At 31.1% G+C, this 23,672-nt stretch overlaps 1 protein-coding gene across 5 annotated transcripts in view; it reads left to right on the top strand.

The window, feature by feature from the left end:
* Positions 1–23,672, top strand: part of PSPC1 (paraspeckle component 1) — a 127,848-nt gene that overhangs the window by 62,354 nt on the left and 41,822 nt on the right. For all 5 annotated transcript variants that reach the window (XR_013174749.1, XR_013174750.1, XR_013174751.1 and 2 more), the window contains exons 6-7: positions 2,837–2,942; positions 20,580–20,637. Coding sequence is in view for 1 of the 5 variants with exons in the window: in XM_077158777.1 (XP_077014892.1) it covers positions 2,837–2,942; positions 20,580–20,637 (164 nt within the window). In the remaining 4 variants the exon portion in view is untranslated. The remainder of the gene's footprint in view (positions 1–2,836; positions 2,943–20,579; positions 20,638–23,672) is intronic.

Genomic DNA, 23,672 nt, shown 5'->3' with positions numbered 1-23,672 from the left:
TATTTTAAAATGTGAAGAACTTAAATTGAGTGGTTTTTATTTATGTATTTATGGAAAAAAGGAAAAAAATATGTCTGCAAGCTTATTTTAAGAATAGTCAAATATATCCCGTAGGTTTTGCAAGATAAAGCAGACACTATAGCAGTTAAACAGAAGATATGTGTGTGGCTGAAACAGCTGCCTCTTAAGACAGCTTTAACTGCTAAAAAGCCAAATAGTTGGACCTCTGCCTTTTAAAAACAAAACACAACAAAAACTTAGTTTGTAAGAAGAAAAAAACTGGCTTAGAAAAGTAGTGTTTTGAGAGAGGTTAAGCAGTTTATTTGGAGTGCACAAGTTTCAGGTTTCCTTTCAATATTACAAAGAAATTATTTAGTTTTTCATGGGTCACTTAGTTCTTTACATGCTATGGGGTGGTGGAAAGATTAACAGAAGCAGTTAGATAACTCGATTCAAATTGTAGCTACCACTTGTTCCTCTGGGCTCTGTGATAGACGTAGGAGGTATAGTGCAGAACAGGAACAAAATAGAAGGGTATTTTTATCCTTAAGTCCTCATTGGCACAGTGATTGGAGCCTATACTTTCTCAGAGTCCTATAGAAATGTTTGAAATCTGAAAATCATTGTCTTCTACTTAAAAGAAATTATAAAATTAAAATCTTAATAGTTTCGAACTAGATATAATAAAAGTATGTTAATTAGTTGCATTTATGAATGTAACCTGGGAAGTAAGAATATAACCTGGTCTGAAAAACATTAAATATAAATATAAACATGATCATTAAAGCAACTTGAGAAATACAGGGAAATGGTCCTTTATACTCTCTGTACATTAAGGTTGTGGAATTTTCAGTGAGGTATAATCACAGGTTCAAAATAAAATAGGAATTTTCGAATTTATAGACAGGAATGAAAGGACACAGTTGATGTTTAATGACTTTTACCTATTTGCTGTGTATATTTTTTCTCTTCTGACTTGTAAACCTACTGGGAGAAACATCATAAAAAGTTTATCTTAATTTACCTAAAAGATCAGTACTGTTGTTGTTCCCCAAATTCCTCCCAGTACTATATAAATGTTTTCAAGGTCCTTCTATGCTCACACAAATGCTTTTTAAAAGCAGACTGTTCTATTTAGTTTATTGGAAATGGGTTTGCACGTTAAAAATTATATTTTGTGTTAGAAAGTGAACCCCAGTCTGGTTGCATGTATCTGTAATACTTTATGTACATTTGGGAAAACCAAAACTTTTAAAACCAAGTTTTTGCATGTATCATTTAATGTCAGGATGTGACCTGTGCCTGTTTGATAGCAAAGCCTAACCAGAACTTACGCTATGCTCATGTAAAGCATATATTTTTTCTGCTTGCTGCGAATGTTTATTTTAGTACAGAAGTATTAACCTGCTTGATTCTGGACTACTGCCTCTGATTCCAGGGATGGATGATATAAACAATATTAGTACATTGACCTTTCTTAAAATAGAAGGAAAAAACCCTGAATATCAGAACACATGTGGCCCTAGAGTTTTTAAGCAATCTTTTTTTCCTTTTCCCTATATACCTTTTCTGTAGTGTATGAGTGTGAAGGTATTTTTTTAGCACTAAAGTTTGTGAGTGCATTAAGCAGTTTGCTTGAAGTTTTTTTTTGTTTCGTTTTTGTTTTAGGATTATAGCAGAGATGTATTTTGGAGAGTAAATGAAAAAAATCTCAAAGTAATTAAGATTATCCTGGAAAATCTTTTAGGAATTTTGTCTTGTTATTCATGTGTGGTCTGATAAGGTCCTGTTAGTCACTGTTATGTATTTTACTTCGTGTCTGTGTGTTTGGAAGGTGTGTTGTACAGCAGCAGCAGCAGCATAATGAGGGGGTGTTAGCTTTATGTAACCTTCACTTTTAGTACTTTTACTTCTTTCTTTGGATGGAGGGCATATGGTTATATGTTAAGTTACTTTTTTCCTTTTTTAGTTTACCCTAAGTTAAATTACGTTATTTCTTTGGTTTATTTGATTTATTAAAAAGACTTGGAGCAAAATAGAAGAATGTAGGTGCATCTAGAAACCCATGGCCACTGTTATGTGATTCCATTGGTTTATTATAATTTTATAGTTATGTAAGTTATATTAATCATATTATAAAACCATTACTGATTTCTAAGTTTTACTTTCTCATGTTCAAATGTATTTCTAGGACAGGGGTCAGCAAGCTTTGGAAAAGGGATAGGTCGTATACATTTTCGGCTCTGTAAGCTATATGGTCTCTGTCTCAGCAACTCTAGCAGGAATGTGGCTAGAGAATAAGTACATGGTTGTCCTATAAAACTTGTTACAAAAACAGGTAGGGCTGATAACTGCTCCCCAGGGTATTTCCTCCATTGATTAAATGGGGATAGGGAGAAGTTAAGGCTGCCTCTGTGCATATTACAAGTTTTGTCTTGGTAGTGTGGTTCTTTGTGGTGTCTTACCTTGGGATGGGGTCTAAATGTCTTAAGAATTCTCCCACACCAGTGAGTCTTCTATCTCTTTACAGTATATGGTAAATATTAGGGATTGTACTCTGTTCCTTGGTTATAAACATGTAATGGTTATAAACATGTAATTGTGCCTTAGTTATATGTTAAATTACTTTTTTCCTTTTTTAGTTTACTCTATGTTAAATTACTTTATTTCTTTGGTTTATTTGATTTATTAAAAAGACTTGGAGCAAAATAGAATGCAGGTGCATCTGGAAACCCATGGCCAATCATTGTTAACTCATTTGTCATAATTTAATTTGTATAAGTAAATTTATGGCTTACACATTTTACAACAGGAATTTTTATTAAAAATCTTTCAGACATGAAGAAGAGCATCGTCGTCGTGAAGAAGAAATGATAAGACACAGAGAACAGGAAGAACTTAGGCGACAGCAAGAGGGCTTTAAGCCAAACTATATGGAAAATGTAAGTAAAATACTACCTAATTAAAATCATTTTATCTTTCAGTGTAAGATGAATACTCAGAATTCTTCAAATCTTGGTTTATATAGTGCTATTATGTTTTCTAATTGTTGTGAATTTGTCATGTTTATTTTAAATGATTGGCTGTCTTAACCTCTTTTAGGTAGTAAATTAAAATTAGTATCTTGAGATGATAATCATGATTTATGAAATGGATGTTATATTTTCCTTTTTTTTAAAATGTGCGTACACTATTAAATTAGAAGCCATGATCATCTCTACTTGATGGATTTTATTGTTTAACTGCTATCACAAAGTCTTACTTTGGAAGGTTTCAGACATATTCAAAAGTAGTGTAGTAATATGTTCACCACCCAACCCATAAGAGTTACCAACACATGACTGATCTTTTGCATTGATAATGTCTCTGCTTCCTCTCCTGAATATTTTGAGTTCCTGAAATCATATAATTTCACTCATAAATATTTCAGCATGTACCTCTACAAGATGAGGACTCTTTTATACTCCTTTATCATATCTTAAATTATGTCAGCTCTTTAATATTAACTAGTCAAATTCCAGATCTGCTCATTTTTTTAATGCTTTTTTTTCCGCATGGGCAGGCTTGGAATTGAACCTGGGTCACTGGCATGGCAGACAAGAATTCTGCTACTGAGCTACCATTGCACCGCCCCATGCTTTTTGTTTTTTACAATCAGTTTCTTTAAATTGACTGATATAACTAATAATTGTTTTTTTCCTAATAATTGTTTTCATACTTTTTTTTTTTTTAAGAAACAGAGTCCCTATATATAGTAGTCCAGATTTTAGATTTTGCTGATTACATCCCTTCAATAATGTTTAACGTTCCTTTATCCCTGAATTTCCCATAAACTGGAGTTAGATCTAAAGGCTTGATCTGATTTTGTTGTTTTGTGGGGAGCCAGGTGTTGGGCCAAATAAGAATACTTCAAATATGTTCATATTGTTTTCATCTTGTGAGGATGCCAGCCTAACAGCTCATTATTCTGAAGAATATTTTTTTCTATAGCTGTTCAAGAACTGCGATTTTTAAGTAGTAAAACTTAATAAAAATTTACTTAAAAATCTGTAATTTTTAAGTTTTACTTAAAATTAATTCACAATCAAAAGGGGGCTCTCCCCCCTTTTCATTGTGAAAAATGACATATATACAAAAAAGTAACAAATTTCAAAGCACACCACAACAGTTAGTTATAGAACAGATTTCAGAGTTTGGTTTGGGTTATAATTCTATGATTTTAGATTTTTCCTTTCATTGCCAGAAGTGGAGACTAAAGTCAATATAATGATTTAGCAATCATACTCATTTATTAAATCCTGTCTTCTCATTTATAACTCCACCTTCTCTTTTGGTCTTCCTCCCAATCAATAGAGGTATTTGGGCTATGCCCATTCTAAATTTTTCATGTCAGAAAGGGTTGCTGATAATATGGGATAGAGGGATTGATGCTTTGGTTTTTGGAGGCTACAAGTATTAGTTCATGTCCTTGGGGCCTTATCTCCTGATCTTCACTGTCCTGGCTCTTCTGTGCCTAGAAAATTAAAAAAATTTTTAAATTAAAAAATATGTACACAGTATTTTACATACATAGTAAAATTCTGACTTGCATAATTACAGCAAAGTTGTCTCTTAGCTTCCATTAATTAAATAATCCTTTGTATGAAAAATTACATCATTTAAATTCAATTTAAAAACTCATTTCTAAGTCATATTACAGTCTTAATTGATTTTTAAATTGTAAACACTTTTGTTGAGTAAGTTTTTAAAGCATCATATTGAGTAATTTCTGGCATAATTTCGCAGTTCTTGTTTACTCTTTGTATACACAGCACTAGTTTGGTGACATGTCTTTAACTTAATTTTTAAATTTTTTTTACATTTGAACATAAATCTGTTGAAATTATCAACATGAGGATAATTTATTCTGGTATTACAGAAAAAAGCATAAATTAAAAAAATTGCAGACCCATATTTAAAAAAATAGTTAACTGGTGTTTTTGTCTTTAATCACATGACTTTTTTTGGAAACTTTCTTTCCATTGAGAATTAGCAAATTCTACCTTGTTTTTAAATTTACCTGAAAATTTCTTCTTGTAAATAATTGCTTATATTAAAATAAATGGAATTAACTCTCTTTATAGTTGTCGGCATGAAGTTTACATTCTTAGAGTGAATTTCTAATATTTGTAACAATGTCATACGCATTCACAATCATTTTGGCATCTGTCAAGAAATGATTCAGTAGAATGTATTCTAACTGTTCTGCTTGATTATATTGGCCTTATAAATTCTTTGAAAATGTCACAATATTAAAAAAATTAAACCATTGTTTCTTTATGTTTAGTGGCAATTAATGTCTTTATAATTAAGGACAGATAGTCTTAATTTTATTTGTCCTTTCTAAAAATCATGTGTGGAGACATTACTACAGTTTAGAAATCGAATTAACCCAACTTATTTTAATTAAAAAAAAACTCTGTATTTAAATTTTATTTTAGTGGTAAATAAAATTTTACCAAAATCCAATGAACTTTGAGAATAGATTGAATTAGATATTTTAAAATATTTACATTGGGTTTGTCATTTCAAAAAGTGATCACTTATTGTTCCCTAAGATTATGTTCTTAAAAAAATTTTAGGTAGTTGTATATTTAAATAACAAAATAATTAGTTTTCATGTTGTTACTTAACGTTATGTGTTGTCTATTTGAAACATCATAATAGATTAATTTGGCTAGAGCAGGGAACTGTAAACTATAGTCAAGGACCCCCAGCTTGTTTTTGTACTGTCTTGCCACAGAGTTAAGAAGGGTATTTATATTGTTAAAGGGTTGATGAAAAATATATATTAGAAATCATTTGTGACTTATAAAACTTAAAAGATTTACTCTCTGAACTATTATAGAAAAAGTTTGTTGAATCCTAGGTTTTCGTGATTTTTTAACTGGTAGTTATGTTAGATCACAAAGTTATTATGCTTTAAATTTTCTGAATGACATCCATATTTAAGATAGAATGTAAGTGAGTTATAATGGGAATTGAAATTATTTAAAGGAAAGTATAGTTTTCTATTTTTACATGTTTGCAAAGATTAGAAATATGAATACAAAAATTTTTCATCATTTTGGTGTCAGTTTTATTTTGTTCCTAGCTTCTTAAAGCTTCTTGTTAATATAAACTAATGAAGTGCTAAATGAAATACTAATAAAAGCTCTTTACAGATCATGACAGCTTGTAGGAAAAATAATGAGGCAGTTATGTTGGTTGCTGTTCATTTACTTGGAAAACTGTATTTGGGAAAAATTTTTAAATAATTTTAACATTTGTTTTTGTCTTTAAAAGCTTTGAAATTAGGCCCTCTTATGTGCTTTCTCATATTTCACTGTTCATTATAAAGGTAGGAACCAAATGGTAAGTGTTAAGCTTGTCCGGGTACTAATTCAAGACTAGGGCAGTTATAAGACGCTAGCTCCCATTCTTTCAAATATTACTAATTGAAATATCCCAATGGAAGTAAGAGTATGTTGAAGAATAAGATAATTATTAATTTAAATATTTTGTGTCTTGTAACATAAACATTTTTTAATGTAATGAGGAAAGGCACATGTTTGGTTATATTTTTCTTTGTTAGCCTTCAACTTGATTGTAATTTTTTGTCATATATATGAATACAAGGGTATAAGTGAACACTTCATTGTTATTTTTTTAAAATTGTTTTCCTTATTTCTCTTTAGAGGAAGTTTTCTCTTTAATAATGGTTATTGTGATTATAGAGTAAGCCTATTTTTCTCTCTTGAAGAACGTCATTATTTTTGACTAGCTGTACAATGCGTTTTTTTACTGTCTTAATTGTATTTAGGTTTGGTCTTAACATTAGTGTGGAGTGTATTTGACCGTTTTCTAGACAGTAGTTAGTAGGTTGAAAGTTTCTGCTATTGGATAGATTACAAGAAGCTATTCTGGGAACAATGAGAATTTTATAAGAGTGTCTTTCGATTTTTTTTTTTTTTAGGTTGCTCCATTTATTGTAGATAAAGTAGTTTAAATAGGGCGGGCCATAGTGGCTCAGCAGGCAAGAATGCTTGCCTGCCATGCCAGAGGACCCGGGTTCGATTCCCGGTGCCTGCCCATGTAAATTTAAAAAAAAAAAAAGTGGTTTAAATAATTGGGTATATGGCAGTGTGCCAATTTTCATTTCCAGAGACAATTTTGGGATTGACTTGAGGTTAGATTATAATCCAAATAATTTTATTGATGCAGTTTCTTGGAGCAAATGTTTCTATGTTGAGAAAATCTTAATGTCTTTAAAATATATGAGCATCAGTCTTCCATTAGCTTCTATCGTTTTCGGTGTAGTTATGAGATATTTTGTAAAGGAAAATTGAGGCAGTGTTTATTGGATACTACTTAATTTTAAAACCTAGGCAGTTTCATTTTCTGGTACATCGAATATGAAAATACTTGCTTTTCAGTAAAGAAACTCTAGTGCTTTACTTCTGTCTTAAATATTATACATTAAACTAAATATATACATGACTTGCTGTTGAAGACTTTTTAGTCCCATTTGTATAGGTGGGAATGGCCCTCAATATCTGGACACAGGTGCATAATAAACTTGAAAATTAATATATATTTTGTGCTAAGGCAACAGATAATACAACAACAGTTGTATTGCTTTGTCTGTCATTATAACTTATTGTGTTTGTATAATAGTGAACTAAATGTACTAAAAACAATGTAGCATATTAGAGTATGTAGATTGCCAAGTCTTACATCTACAAGTTGATTCATTTGTTTTGTGATCCCATTAGATTCCGACGCAAGTTGTCCATTGAGCATATCTTTTGATTAAATTCAGTAGTTTTCAGTGCTGCACATTTGTGGAGCTTAAAAAAGAGAAATATGTGAGATATATTCTATCAAAGTTTTTTATTCAGTAAATGTGAGTTGGGCTTATGGGATCTGCATTTTTAAAAGCCCCACAGATTATTTTGTTCGTTAATAAGACTTGAAAACCATGGGTTATAATACTTTGAAATGGAAAAGAAAAGGGTAATTAAATTTTTTATGTGGCCTGAGGACTTTAGTGTAGAAAAGGCCGTGTTGTACAATATGGGGACAAGATTAATATAGGATGCAATGTAAATATTACTTGATATTCTATGTGAGTAGTGTCCTGTGGAATTTTATTGTGGAAATCTTAAATTGGGCTTTCAGACAGTAGATGAAAAGGGATGAACTATTTCAAATGATGCATTAATTTCAATCTCAAAATTAAAGTATTTTCATCTAGACCAGGGGTCGACAGGTAGACTATGGCAGGCCAGGCCAAATCCGCCTACCACCTGTTTTTGCATTAGTCTTATTGAAACACTGGGTACTTGTTTATGTATTATTTATGATTACTTTTGGATTAGAGCAACTGAGTTGAATAGTTGTCGCAAAATTGTATGAGACTGTATTGAGGACGTATTGCCTTCAAATGCCTAAAATATTTACTATCTGGCCTTTTCACAGAAGTTTGCCGACCCCTGATCTAGAACCAGTCCGAAAGTTAGGAATATATTAAAAGTGGTTTGCTCATGTTAACGAAACTCATGAAGAGTTTGTGAATTATATTGCAAATTTATTAATTTATATGTTCTTTTCCAGTGTTTTTAGAAGGCTCACAGAGCAGAGCACTTCATATCCTAGAACCAAGGTTCCTGTGGAATCCAGATTAGTGTCCAGATGGTTCATTGGTAGTCATGGTTATAAATCAGAACTAATATTATGGGAAGAACTGATAAAGCATCGCTGTCCACAGCGGATACCGTGGAGTTTTCATTTCTTTTTAGTAATAGTCAATGGAGGCATTGTTCTTTCTGATGTTACCTCTTGCTCAGTATTGTCAAATTTGTCCTATTTAACCAACCTCTTTTTTTATGTCAGTCTCTTTTCCTGCTTTCTTCATGGTTGTTGTTTATATTATCAACAATATTATCTGCCAGCACCAATTATTTAATTGGTGCTGGCAGAGAGAAATCATCTGTTTTTATCTAGTTATAAGTAGGTATAAATTTATTTTCTGAAATGACTTGTCAACTTTTGAAGAAATAGTTGCCATTTTGTAGTTTCTACATGGCCATCCCGCTTTTTCCACAATTTATTTGTAACAAGTGATTATATTCTGGTGCAAGAGGAGATTAATTTGGGCAAGTCTGAACACCTGAAGCATGCAAAGAAAGGACGTATTTTAAAAGGGACTTTTTATGGCCTCCTCATCATTGTATGGAAATAACTGAAGAATTATTTGCTAGAGTATATGGTGTCAGATTTAGGTGTGACCTCTTGATGGCCCGGCCCCTAACTGTTGTTGGTGACTTTATCTCAATGCTTTTGGTGTGATAGAGAAAAGAAAAAAAGAAAAAAGAGAAAAGGATGACAATGTACATTGTGGTGGTCGCACTCACATTGCTCTAATCATTACCAGTTTTTGGTTGTACATATGTTTTTATTTATACACTGAAATAATTGTGTACAGTAAGCCAAGGTCTATTCTGAATACCCGGGATGATACATAATTAGAATTTGGCTTAGATTTTTGTGGTCAAATGATAAAAAGATATATATGCATAATAGTTACACATGTTCTTGAAAATGATCCTTAGGATTTTGACCTTTTGGGGGAATTTAGGCTGAAGGTATGTGTCAATTTTAACCAGCTTTTGAATTCTTTGATCACTTCTCAAAGGAATTGTTTAATAGTTTTAATAGCCTATTCATATGTAAAGAAATCTTATAATTTATTTTGCAAACTGGGACAAATGAATGTGGGCACTCTTTAAGCTTTTTTTACAGCAGGTGTAATTTGGGACTGTTTTGGGCAAACTGGAATGTTTGGTCACTCTAATTATGCATTATGATTATAAGTAGCCATTCCTTTTGTTTAAAAGTCTTCTCTGAATAAGTCCACCAGGAAATGATTTTGCTGGGTCTTATACCCTGTACACACTTTAACAGACAACAATTTATTATACTTAGCTTTATCTGTGCCGTATTACACAACTCTATTGTTTTATCTTAGCTTCTATTCGTTTTAGAGTGGTCCATAATCCAAAAACATTTCCACCTCTCTTTTTCCTCCTAAGAAATATATATGCAGACTCAGCTCATATGTACCTTTGACTCTTCACCTCATTTGTGATCCTGTATCATTTTAAATATTTTTTAAAATTACTCATCACATTGCCTTCTAAATTATTTTTTGACTCTTTTGTCCACTAATTGAGCTCTTTGAATTTTTTTGAGGTTAGGAATTTTATAGAATTTATTTTTATTTCCTTAGTACTTGATAGTTACTTATAGCTACTATATTTGTCATATTGTAGTTATTTACATGTAAGCTGAGAGAAAAATTGTTTGATGTCTTGTTTTTCAAATCCTAGTGCAGCTTAATCATATGGATTTCAATGTTATGTGCCCCCATACCTTGGGATTTATTGAACATTAATATCTCAGATATTGAACGTTTACTAATATAGAAAAAGGTGGCATTAAGGTACAATTTTTTATGTATTTTTATAGACTTCCTAATGGAATCACATAGTGAAGGGTAAGTTTTTAACAATAGTCAAATAATTTTTTGTGCTTGGTTTTCAGCACAAAATATGCGGATCCTACTTCAGTATCCCTTCAGGTTGTTAAACTTGCAGGAAGACTTGGAGATTTCCATTTAATAAGAAACATTTGCCCACTGTTTCCTGTGTTCAAAATATAGTTCTGAGGATCATAGAGGATACAGAGGTGAATCAAGCACAGGGTCTTATCTTTGAGGATTTTAGAAATTGTAGGTATAGGGTATCTATACAAAGCATATTAAGAATTGCAGCTAAAAAGTTCTGACTGTTTAAAATAAATAGTTCCCTACTGGAGAGTATCAAGAACATCATTGCGTAGTCTCAGTAGTGTTGTAAAACTATTATTTTGGGTGTTCTTTAATTTTTGTTTTTTAAACTAATATTGCTTTATCATTCTTGATGTACTTTTATTTAAAGTGATAAGTTCTAATAATTTCTGGTTCAGAATGGTAAGACTTTTATCTAATGTTTACATATTTTACGTATTTTGAGGGGTTAGGGAAGGGGAAATTGGCATTAGAAGTAGTCAACTAAAGTAAAAATGTTTTTTGAAATAACTAATATATGTAATATTAATATGATTTTTGTTTAATTCAGTTATTAAATATTTTGAAATAATAAATATAATTATAATTTCCTTAGGAAATATATGGAATCACATAGGAAGACATGGATGTTTAATTTGTTACTTATGCTTTGTGGCTTATTTAGTGTTTTTAGAGCCACCTTGCAACAGTTTTGTTAATTTTGTAAAAAGAACTTTTAAAGTCTATCTAGTTTTTTCTTTGTAGGTATAGATCTCTGTGATATCACCTGAAAAGTCAGAATTCCATGCCACTAGATAAATATTAGCATCCGTATCTATATCTTATATTTACTTGTTGATAACAGGGAGGAACTTGACTCTCTAAACATGCTCTGCTGATGAAATGTTTTTTAAATTACACTACAAATTTTCAAAGGCTTTGAAAACTTTTAAATAACTCAAAGCATATGAGTGAGTAGGCTTCTTTGTCTTATACTCTCTACTTTATTGTGTACCACATCTCAAATCCTGGCTTTTCTGGTTGTAATTTGACCATATTTTTCACAAGATAACTTTTTTTTTTGTTCTTCAGAATGTATTAATCTCATGTTTCATTATAAAGAATAATGGTTGTCTACAAATAAGAATACATTGAAACACCAAGTTAATTCAACAAAGATAGCTTGTAAGGTAATTTTAAGAAATGCCTGCCTTGCAGCTTGCTTCCATACTTCAAAATTTAAATAAAATCCAATTCCAGGAAATTTGAAGAATATTATAAATAGAATTCTTGAAAGATTGGGATAGGGGCTTGTATAGAGAATATGGTATCTTAACATTCCACTTTCTCTCCTACGATACGATTTCTTGATTTGATACATTATATTGCTTTCTTTGAGTCTTGCTTTTAAACAGTTGATATGCTCTTTATGGTAGTTTATCTTGTAATTGTAAATTTTAAGTAACTTTTTGAATTTCATCTAAGTACTGCCTAACTATTTAAAAAATAACTGTGCTTAATCTGTTGCTTTATGTTAACTACTTAGGAAAATATTTACCAAAATTTAAAGCTTCTGGAAAACTATTAAGATAATTTGTTTAATGTCTAGTATCAAAACAGAAAGGAACATTCTCTTTTGTAAAGTCCATACCTCATTCTTCACACTTCGAACCTTATATGCCTGTTTGATTCTTTCACTGCTTTCTTCTGTTGATGGGACCAATGGGACTTGCCTCTCCTGCACTTTATATTTGTGGGTTTTGTTGTTGTTGTTGTTGATTTGTTTGTTTCATCTTATTATTATATGTTTACCTGGCTAATCAGTGATGGTAGTTTTGAGCTCAGGGAAAAAATGTACTGCATAAGAAGTTATGGATAAAGAATTATAAACTAGCCATAAACTTTGATAAAATACTATTATTATTAGGTTTGTCTAAAAGCTAATATCATTAGGAACTCTGGATAAAATAAATTGATAGAACAATTAAAATATTCCTAATCAATATTAGTTTTTAAAATTACCTCTACAAAGAGAGTTGGCCATGGTAATCTTTAATAATTTTGGAAATGTCCTTAGGTATATGGATGAAGAATACAATTCTTGCCTAAAAATTAATTTTAACTCCTCCCTAGTCTGTGTCTATACATGCTGGGATTATATGTGATTCCATTTAATCCCTCTTCATTTTTAGAAAGCCTTCTAAAATATTAAAAATAATTTAATAATTTTACCTCATATTTAGTTCATTTTGATGGTGAATTACTATGTTATCTGAATCAAGCTTTAAAAATATATTGTTCTGGGCGGGCCACGGTGGCTCAGCAGGCAAGAATGCTTGTCTGCTATGCCAGAGGACCTGGGTTTGCTGGGTTTGATTCCCATGCCTACCCATGCTTAAAAAAAAAAACAAAAAACATTGTTCTGCCATTCCAGAGAGCCAGGGGTTGATTCCCGGTGCCTGCCCACGCAAAAAGAGAAAACACAACAACAAAAAAATTGTTGGTGAATTCTGTTAAATGAATATATTACTGTAGGTTAATGAACACAGCTAAGAATAAGTCCCCTTCTTTGTTGTTGCATCTATTTCTGATTTGACATTTATCAAGTGACAGGTATTTATCATTTCATGACTAAAAACTACAATATAAATTAAGATGATTGATTATTCAAAATGAAACTTTAAAAAAATTTTTTGATTGTATAGAATAACGTATGTACAAAGCAAAGAAATAAGAAAGCAGTCGTTTTCAAAGCACTTTTCAGAAAGTGGTTTCAAAAACCACGATGGCTCAGTGGCAGAGTTCTCGCCTGCCATGCCGGAGACCCAGATTTGATTCCCAGTACCTGCCCATGTAAAAAAAAAAAAAAGAAAAGTGGTTACAGGATAGATCCCAGAATTTGTCATAGGCTACCATACAGTCCTCTCATATTTTCCCTTCTAGCTGCTCCAGAATATAGGAGGCTAGAGGGCTTAATACTTTATCATCACGATCAACTTTTTTCCTTCTTTTTTTGTGAACAGTGACATATATACAAAAAAGCTATAAATTTCAAAGCATAGCACCACAATTAGTTGTAGAACATATTTCAAACTTAGACATGAGTTGTGGTTTCACAATTTTAGGTTTTTACTTCTAGCTGCTCTAAAATACTGGAGACTAAAAGGGATATCATTTTAATGACTCAGCATTCATATTCATTTGTTAAGTCATATCTTCTATGTATAATTCCACCATCACCTTTGATCTTTCCATACGTCTCTGGTGTTCTTTGGGCTATGGCAATTCTCAATTTTTGATATTGGAAGGGTTTGTCACTGATACGGGATAGGGAGATAGAGCTATCTGATGTTCTGGAGAGGAAAGTGAAACATTTTGAAGTTCCGCTTCAAATTTAAAATGGAGTAGCATTTCCCCAGTATTCATGGAATCCAATATTTTGGAATGTGTGTACTCAGATTGAGAAATATGAAGCCTAGATTATATGTAACAAGAGTATGTCTTAAAGTAGAGATTGATATAATGTTGGAAACTTCAGTTGCTCAAATTAAAAATATTAAGCCCTCCAAGCATTCTTGTTTGGTTAGTTTGGAAGGTTTTACATGCTGTTAATTTGCATTGTGCCAGTGGGAACATATTTTTTTTCCTTTTCAACTTAATATTTCATTTTTTTCCTCTCGACTTTTTATTTTGAAATAATTCCAAACTTAAATGACAGTTGCAAAAAAATAATATAAAGCCCATATGGCAAACCCAAACATACCGCCCTCTCCAGATGCCCAGATCCATCAATTTTAACATGTTGCTACATTCACCTTATCATTCTTTTCAATAATCCCTTTATTTGTGTGTCTGTTTATGTGTTTCATAAACATTTGGGAGTGGGGTGTATATATCATGCTCTTTGAACATATAATAGTTTCATTTCTTTCCCCCCCTATTTTTGGCATGTGCAGGCTCCAAGAATCAAACGTGGGTCTCCCTCCTGGCAGTGATAACTCTACCACCGAGTGACCCCTGCACTGCCCTCACATTATTTTTTAAGAAAAATATTCACTTACATAACCACCTTAAGTATAGTTACCTCATTCAAGACATTTAACATTGATAATAAAGTCTACAGTTTATTCCACTTTTTCTTATATCCCAATAATGCTTGAGTTTTTAAATTCCATTATTAGATCCAGTTCAGGATCATGTATAGTTATTGTCATTTTGGTTGCTCACTCTTTTCCCACTTTCCGCTGCGCCTGGTAACTTTTATCTGAGTTTCTGTCTTTGAGTTTGCATATTGTAGCTATTTCATATAATAGAATCATAGAATTTTCTGTCTGTGCCTTTGCTTGTGACTTATTTCTTTCAACTTGGCTGTCTTCAAGGTTCCTTAATTTTATAGCATGTCCATTCTCTTTTATAGCTGAATAATACATACATGTATGTATGTACCACATTTTATCTCTCAATTCATCTGTCAGTGATGGGCACTTAGATTGCTTCTACCTTTTAGCTATTGTGAAAAATAGTTATGAACATTGCTCTACAAGTTATGTTATTTACTTTTATTAAAAAAAGATCACTTCACTAATTATACGCTTCAGAATCTTAAGAGTTATGAATAATTTCTGGGCAAAGAGACCTAATCTCTGGAGACTTTTTTCTGTATATCTATTTGCTTAATAGTTCATTTAATTGAGTTTTGTTTCACACTTTACTTAAAATTATCTTGTTTGTTTGCTGATGTCTCTGGATATTAACAGTTTTTACTTAATTTCTCCCAGGAAAGATTGACTAGCTGTTTTAATAATCTTACTATTGTTTATGTCAGCTTCTCTAGTGAAGCAAAAGATAAAAGAATGTAGTTTGTTAACTTTAAAATATTTTTAAATGCTGAATGTAATTTATTGAAATGTGAAAGTAATCTGTCTTTTTTAGAAAAATTTAATGGTAAAAAGAATGAATTTTGTTACTTGACAGAGCCTACTGCACATACCTCTACAATTACTTTTCTAGTAGTGGATTCAAATATATTGGTACTTTTTTATAAGTATTTTTAACATTTTTTATATTAGAAAATGAAACCTAAATAGCAAGTGGTAATCCCCTAGACATTTTTAAGAGAGATCTCTTCAGTTGAAGAAAATTGATTTTGGCCATTAAGACTTGCATTCATTCAAACTGGCATTCAGATTGATCAAAGTGTTAGATAAACACGTTACCATGAACTGCACTGTTGTTATATTTGATATTATGGTAAGGCAGTATTTAGTTCAGTGTCTCGCAGGCATTTGTGTAAGCATGTGTATTGCACTTTATCTTTATCCTTTCTGAGTACCATGTAGTTCCTTTAAATTAGGTTGCCTAAGAAAATCAGAATATCCATAAAATCACAGGTTATAACCTAAGTATTATATATTAAGGGATAAAATACATGTTCTACCTAATACAGTGTCAAGTACCTATATTGGCATGTTTAGCATACTTTGAGAAATAGCTGGTTAAGTTAATTTTCGATTAGTACAAATTTTATATTCTATATTTTTGTGAAAAAATATCGATAAGCACTTAAAACAGCGGTTCTCAAAATTTTGGTGTTCCACATACCTTTCCATTACTAAAGATTGAGGACCACAAAGGACTTCGGTTTAGTTTCTATCAGTATTTACCTTATTAGAAAATAAAATGGAAATTTCAAAGAAAGAGTAATGTGATGGGAAAAGTGGCATTATTTTTGTGAGACTCTTTAATATTTTAATATAGTAGGAGAAATGGCATTATTTTATTTTTTAAATTAATGTTTTGCTGTAAAAACAAAATGGGCTTCACATTTGCTTTTGCTTTCAGTTTATTGCTAAAGGCTCTTTGGTTAAAGCTGGTTTTTGTATTCACAAAGATACGGAATTAGAGGAAGGAGTATTTTCATAACTCGGATAATTTGGAGATTCTTTGATAATACAGTAAAACTTGACAAAAGCTAGTTTCTTAAAGATATTCTTTTGTATTAAAATCACTTGGTCTTTCATGAACTTTGGGTTGATCTTTTTACTCATGCATACTTTAATATGTATTACTCATTTGAAAATTATTGATATGTTGATTTCAGCAGATCTTCCAAATAATGATGAATTTTATTTTATATGAAATTAAAAGGAATTATATTGGCTAATATCATCACTGACCTCACTAGGAAATGTCTACCAGATACACACATCTGAATAGTAGTAGTTTGTCTGATGCTGCTAAAACAAAAATCTTGTTTCATGAAAAAAATGGCTTTCAATCTGCACACACAATTGCTTTTTTTCTTGAAATAACCATCCTTCTTCAGAATTCAACATAAATGCTTTCTTTGCATTCATCTTGTTTTGTTGCATACAGTATTAAAATACATGTACCTAAGGATACAGATGAAATAAAATAAGTAATTTTTACTTCTTATTAGTGATACTCATAATTGAAATTTTTCTTAAACTACAAGTATATGGTTGTGAAGAATGCAGTGGATTCTTGTAAAAAATTGGAGTGCTTTGATTTGTCCTTAAATACCATGAGTTCTGCCCACTGTGGCTTTTGCATGATCCATGTGAAGACCAATTCAGTGAAAGGCAAAAAGGCTTTAGATTTTAAAATATGTCTTAGTGTTAAGGCATGAAGTCATTTTGACTTTGTGTTTTGTGTCCTGTGGACCATACTTTGAGGACCGCTGTTGTAATGCTGACTTACATAAATGGTTCTGGAAATCAGTCATGCTTTGCTAACTTTTTTTTGTAATCTGTGGATTTAAGTAAACTTAAATGACAGCATTTCAGGGATAGCTATATATCATTGTTCTAATGGAAAAGCACACTTTGTTAAGAGCTGTAAACTTAAAAATCTTGCCCTTTTGTGTTTGACAGTTGGAATTCTTAAAGAATGAAAGTACCTTGTGAAGATGGAAATTTTATAACTGTTTTGGCATAATTTTTCAGGCTAGTTCAACCATGTATATTATATGTATGGCCGTGAGTAAGTTATTTGACAGCTCTGTTCTTCTGTTTCGTCATTTTTAAAATGGGGGTAACAGTAGACCTTCCTCATATGGTTGCTAGAACATTAACTGAATTAATAATATAAAACAGTTTTCATTATAGCTTCCTCATTTTATTGCATTGCAGTCTTGAGATTCCAATTATACGCAAATTTAAATTTAAACCACAATTTTTAATTTTTTGCTAAAGAGTAAATCACTACCATTTGTATTATAAAGTCTCTCGTTCCTGTAGTAATTTAAAATACAATAAAAGTAATTTATAGGAGAGGTGGAACCTTGTTTATGTATTGCTTTTTTTTTTGGAACAACTAATCCAAGATGTTCTTCCATTTTTTTTTATGTATTGCTTTTTGAGTGGGCATATAGTTACAGTGTATATCCTCCTTTCTAATTTCTCTTGTTATTTCATGTCAGGTTGTAATGAGAAATACTCTGCCTCTCTGGCATTTTCCTATATGTATATTGTCATGGACTTACTAGAATGTAATAGCAACTGGAAAACAAGACTAGGATGCTGAAAGCTGTTTTTGCTTCTTAAATAGTTTACAAAATGATCTGTGATATTATATTATCTCTTTTTACTTACAAGGCTATATGAAATAGTATTGGGTATTATTCTTTAAGGAAATGTCAACATTATAAAGTAAATTGAGTGAGTGTGTGTGCATATATAGTGAAATGTGTTTTAACTTACAAAGTTAATGAGTGTATCAGTATAAATAATATATCCACTCACAGAATATTATAAGACATTCTATCTGTAGAAAGATGTCTTAGAATTGGAACCAGTTTTTAATAGCGTCAGAAATGGAATATAGGATAGTTGAGTTTGGCTGATTCACTTTAAAACCAAAGTCCCTTTCAGTAGTTTATTAAATTGCCCACCAAATTCTGTTAAGGAAGAAAGTGAATTTAAGAATAATAAAAGTATTTCTGTTTTTTAGTAAAGAGTCTGTAACAAAGTTACAGTTTTTTTCTTCTACCTTTGTACTAATGAATCATATGTATCTATTTAGCTTTTTTTTTTTAAGTATATAAAGCTGTATTTGGAGATGAAAGACTCAGTCAGCGAAATTTAGTGATTATATTGTATTCTAAACCTTTCAATGTAAAATTAAATCCAGAAGTAAACATATAGACTAAGCATTTCTCCCCTGAAAGTCATGATTACAAAATCCGTGTATTTTACTCTGTCATGCTGGAGTGCTGCCAGATTCATAACAAGTATCTACTCTAAATAATACCTTGGAGACTTTGGGCATGTTCAGATAATCTTTGCTTTATTAGTAAGTTCCAGATGAGGAAATGACAGCTTGGTTTCATTTGCTGGAAGTAGTCATAAGTGTGATTATAAAATTTTTTTTCGCGTAATTCCCAATTTTTTTCTTAAAGCAGTTTAGATTTATATTTAAATCATATAATAAGTATAGATACCTCCCTGAGGTACACAGTTTTCCCTATTAACATTTTGCATTAGTGTGGCATTTTTGTGAATTTATTTCATATAATTCTTGATCAGTTAGCAATTTTACTTTTAGTCTAGGTTTTTCACAGGTCACAAATAGTATACATTAATAGTCAAAAGTTTTATAAGATGAGACAAATTGTATTTAGGATATTTAAAAATAGCTTTGAGAAATTTCACATTTAAATTTTCTTAATGTAATGAACCATTTCTGCAGTTCATGATGTTAATTAAATGTGATGTTTTTATTGTACATTAGTTTCATTTAAATAGTCTTCTAAGGTCTAAAGATACCCTTTTAAGATTAGATGGTTAACGTGATTGGCATATTTCTCTTTTAAAGCAGTACTCCATATGTTCACTATGTAATATAGTAGGGTTAAAGGGTAGATGGGCAGTTGATTTGGTGCTTAACGTTTGTTTCCATTGTAGAATTTTATTTCCAGCTTTTTAGGTGCTTTTCGTCAATATTGTGTATTAAATGGACATTTTAATAAACAATTAGACAGTAATGAAATGGCTTTTGAAAAGTAAAATAATTATGCTTTCCTTAGATTGAAACTTGATTGCTTTCATCTCATTTAGAATGTGTTTATTGAATGCTGCATTTAACACAGTTGTGTCCAAGATTACAAAAGGTGATCACATAAAAGTGGAAATTGGAATTTTAGTGTTGAGTGATTTCACCTGGAGATTTTATTGAAGTTAATTCTGTATAACTAATCTTAAATGAGTTTTTAGGAAACAGTTTCTATATTGAAATGTTTTGGATTATTTCTGTGACCTTTTGTGTCATAGAGCATATTGTTTGAGAACTGTGTAACACTTTTATTTATGGTTTCTAGTAAATCCTGAGCTCAAAGGAAAGCAGTTCTTGTATTGAGACTTCACTAGTTGTTGTGTGCTGTTGAGATTTCTCTGGTGTAACCCATGGGCCCTGGGTGAATTGTAAAGATTGAGTGGTTGAATTATAGTATTTAGATGATGCTAATTGCTTATAACTATTTTAGCTCAGTTCCCAAAGCAGCTTGTACCATATGTTTGGATACTTTTGAATGTAAAAATGTTAACATTCATTTCTATTTTAAGACTTCAGTGACCTGGGAAATAATTGGCTCTGTTGGTTATTACTACTAGATTTTTTGTTTGTTTGAAATATAGCCAAGTCATTTTGATCTATTGGAATTCAAATTGAAATAAAAAAATATTATGAGATTCTGTGCAATGAGATAATCGGGAATCTAATCTTGTAATCCAAACTGTGTGCACTAAGCACTTGTATATTAAGCCTGGGAGACTGAAGTTTCATTTCAGCCTTTTTACTAGTAAATGATGTTAGAAATTGAAAAAACTGTTAATGGCAAGTGATGTCCCAATTTACTCTTTTCTTTTTGATTTTAGATGGGAATGTAAAGGCATAAGATCAATAGGTTGACTGTGACAACTATGTTTACTTACAGAGAGAACAGGAAATGAGAATGGGTGATATGGGTCCCCGTGGAGCAATAAACATGGGAGGTAGGGATTTGAAGCAAAAGACTTCTATAACTTACTTGTAATTCTTTGGAGGATTGTACATGTTGTTTGTGGTTATCTACGTATCAGTTACAGACTAAGATACCAACCCTTATAAAGTTGAAATCTCTTACATTTATTAAATTGAAGTAAAACATAACCATATTAAATATGTAGGCTTAGCAAGAAAATTTTCATTTTGTCTGTTCGAAGGTGAAAAAAATTATGTTTTAATAGGTTTAATGAAATTGATTTTGATTCGGCTTTCAACTAGCTCAGTCATTGCATAATAATACAGTTAAGTCATTGCATTTTTACTATCAGTTTTCATGCTTTTACGTTTTATTTTTTATCTTGATATTTGGTAATTTCTGAGTTCTGGTGTTTTTAAACTTTTTGAGAACTTTTAATAAATTTCTATTTTAAGCTAGCCTTTTGTGCAACTTTGAAGTTATTTTTATTCATTTTACTGAAGATTTGACTTTTTTCCTTGAGTAAATTATTTTGCATAAAAAGGCACTGTTTGGAGACATCTGTGACATATCAAGAAAATGAGATCTGTCTTTCATTTTTAGACTAATGCTTTAGAGTAGAGGTAAATTTTTTTTTAAAGAAAGTTTGTCCATTAGCTTTTGTATTCATTGACTTGTATAATCAGGTTGTCAAGGAAACAGTATCATTGTAGGGAAAATAAGTGTGGGATAAATGTATCATTGGTAGTATTAAAAATGAAGTATTATACATTAAAAATTGGACAATGTTTTAAAATTTTTTTATGTTCATTTCACATTTAATTGCCCCACAGAAGCTTTTAAGGTGAATGAAATATTTATATAACCTAAATATACGATATCTTAAAAATTAAATTACCGTTATCAGTCCAATAGGCATAGCATATACTCCCATGTAGGCAGGAGCCAGTATGTTTTTAGAATATACAGTGTATAAAAATCCTAAGGCAAGTAGTTTGTGGAATGGCCATATTTCCATTATTAGTTTTTCTCCCCTTGTTTCTACATCTCTTGTTATTGTCATTGTTATTACCAGTCAGATAGCCTAGAACCATTTACTTCTGTTTATTTGGTCACTTTTCTACTTTTCTTATATTAGTGATTAAGCATTTCTGGTATGCAAAAGGTGCATGAAACATAGACCTCACACATAAGGAACTTGACTGTGGATTTAGTACATGCATACATGAACAGTGAATATATGAAAAGGTTCTGTATTATGTAGCATAGTTGAGCATATAATAATACACCAGTATTCCAGTATATTTATCTTTCTCAGAGTATTCTCTGGTATGGTTTATAGTTTAGTCCATATATTAGATTGTCTTTGACATCAGACCAATTTGAAATTGTCTTCAGGGTTTGGTTTATATGCGGTGTTATCAGAAGAAACATGAGAATATGCCTTTAGACTCCTTATTTATTTAGGAATCCAAGAGAAATTTTTATGACATTCTAATTATTAGAGAACCACATTTGCATTTTAGCACTTACTTATTGCACCTACAGTCTAATCCATTTAATTTTCTCCTCTTTTCCCTTCCTATTTTTCAGCAATTTTTTATCATAATTGTTTACTAGACATTATCATCCAATTGAATATTGCTGTTGCGTAGACAAACTGTCATATCCCATCAAGCTCTGTACTGTTGGAATGCGGTAGTAGATTTCCTGGTTTTATTACCAGTGCATATACTGAGTGAAATATGGATTGTGAAACTTCTTTTTCAGGGGTCTTGATAATACCAACAATCTTACATCTTTAAATTTAGTGTAGTTATTATAGTTATGTGATGGAAGAATTAAATATTGAAAATAACAGTCTATATCAAGTACCGATAGTTGGAAACATTTTTGATTTTGTTTAATATCATAGTTTTACAGATTAGATGTAACTTTCCCTTGAAAGGAGAGTGGAATAAGAACTGATCCTTATTCTGTTGTTTCTTTTTAGAGAAATTTCAGGAAAGATTCCTCATAGATACGATTTCCCACACTGTCATTTTAAATAAATGTGGAAATTTATTTAAAAATTATTATTTATAGCTATAGTGAGGGAATGAAATTGTTCTTGGAGAGTTAAAGTAGAGATTTAACAACAAGAATATTTTGGAATTAGGGCGATAACTCCTTCCCATGAAGTGGGTAGGTTCCTGAGTAGAAGAGAGTACAGGAATTGGTAAGGAGGCTGGACTACTCAGTTTCTCTTTAGATTCTGGCATATAGGCATATTGGATGAGGTATTGGGGTAGAACATGGATTTGAGGGAAAACTCCTTTTGTGGTATGTTTATGAGGAATTGAGTTCTGAGTTTCTGAGTCTTAGAAAATTGATTTACATAATAAAATGTAATAAATAGAAGAAACCCCTAAGTTGGAGTCAGACTTCATGTGAGGTTTTAATAATAAACATTATGAGCTTTTAGATAACGAAAAAAAAAATGTCCATAAATGGTATATATAAACAACATTTATGTGGTATTACAGCTCAGACTCTATTGCAATTCATGATAGTTTGATGAAAATATTTTAAGTACATCTGATTGTCTCCATTTCCACAATGTTATGACAAAAAAAAAGTTAGTATTTTACCTGTATTTGGTTGGAGTGACTTTTTAAAAGTTTCATAATGATGGCATTTCACTTTGTTTGTTTAGTGTATTTCTATATCATATTATAAGACTGTAACATATAATTTGGGGGGATTTTCAGTAATTATAAATTGTGAATTTAGTTAAATTAAATATATTTAGTGCAGAAATGGTCTCTCCCCTCCTTCAGCTTAACTCAGTTCATATGCTAATGAACATTTTTAGCCATGACTAAAATTTTCTTACTGCTAATCCTTTGCTGTAATTTAAACTGGTAGAAGTCACCATTTTATGGAGCTTTTGGTTGAAAAACAGACTATAGCAGTATTATTGATGTTTAAAACTTTCAAACTTTAAAAGTATCAAATTTCCTAAAAATAACTGATATTTGCTTCATTTGTTTCATGTGCGTTTTGCCTATAATGTGGGCAGTGCTT

The sequence above is a fragment of the Tamandua tetradactyla genome, chromosome 4 (genome assembly GCF_023851605.1).
Source record: "Tamandua tetradactyla isolate mTamTet1 chromosome 4, mTamTet1.pri, whole genome shotgun sequence".
Classification (NCBI taxonomy): domain Eukaryota; kingdom Metazoa; phylum Chordata; class Mammalia; order Pilosa; family Myrmecophagidae; genus Tamandua; species Tamandua tetradactyla.
The sequence above is the reverse complement of the archived record's forward strand: the minus strand, read 5'-3'. Positions and strand labels throughout refer to the sequence as shown.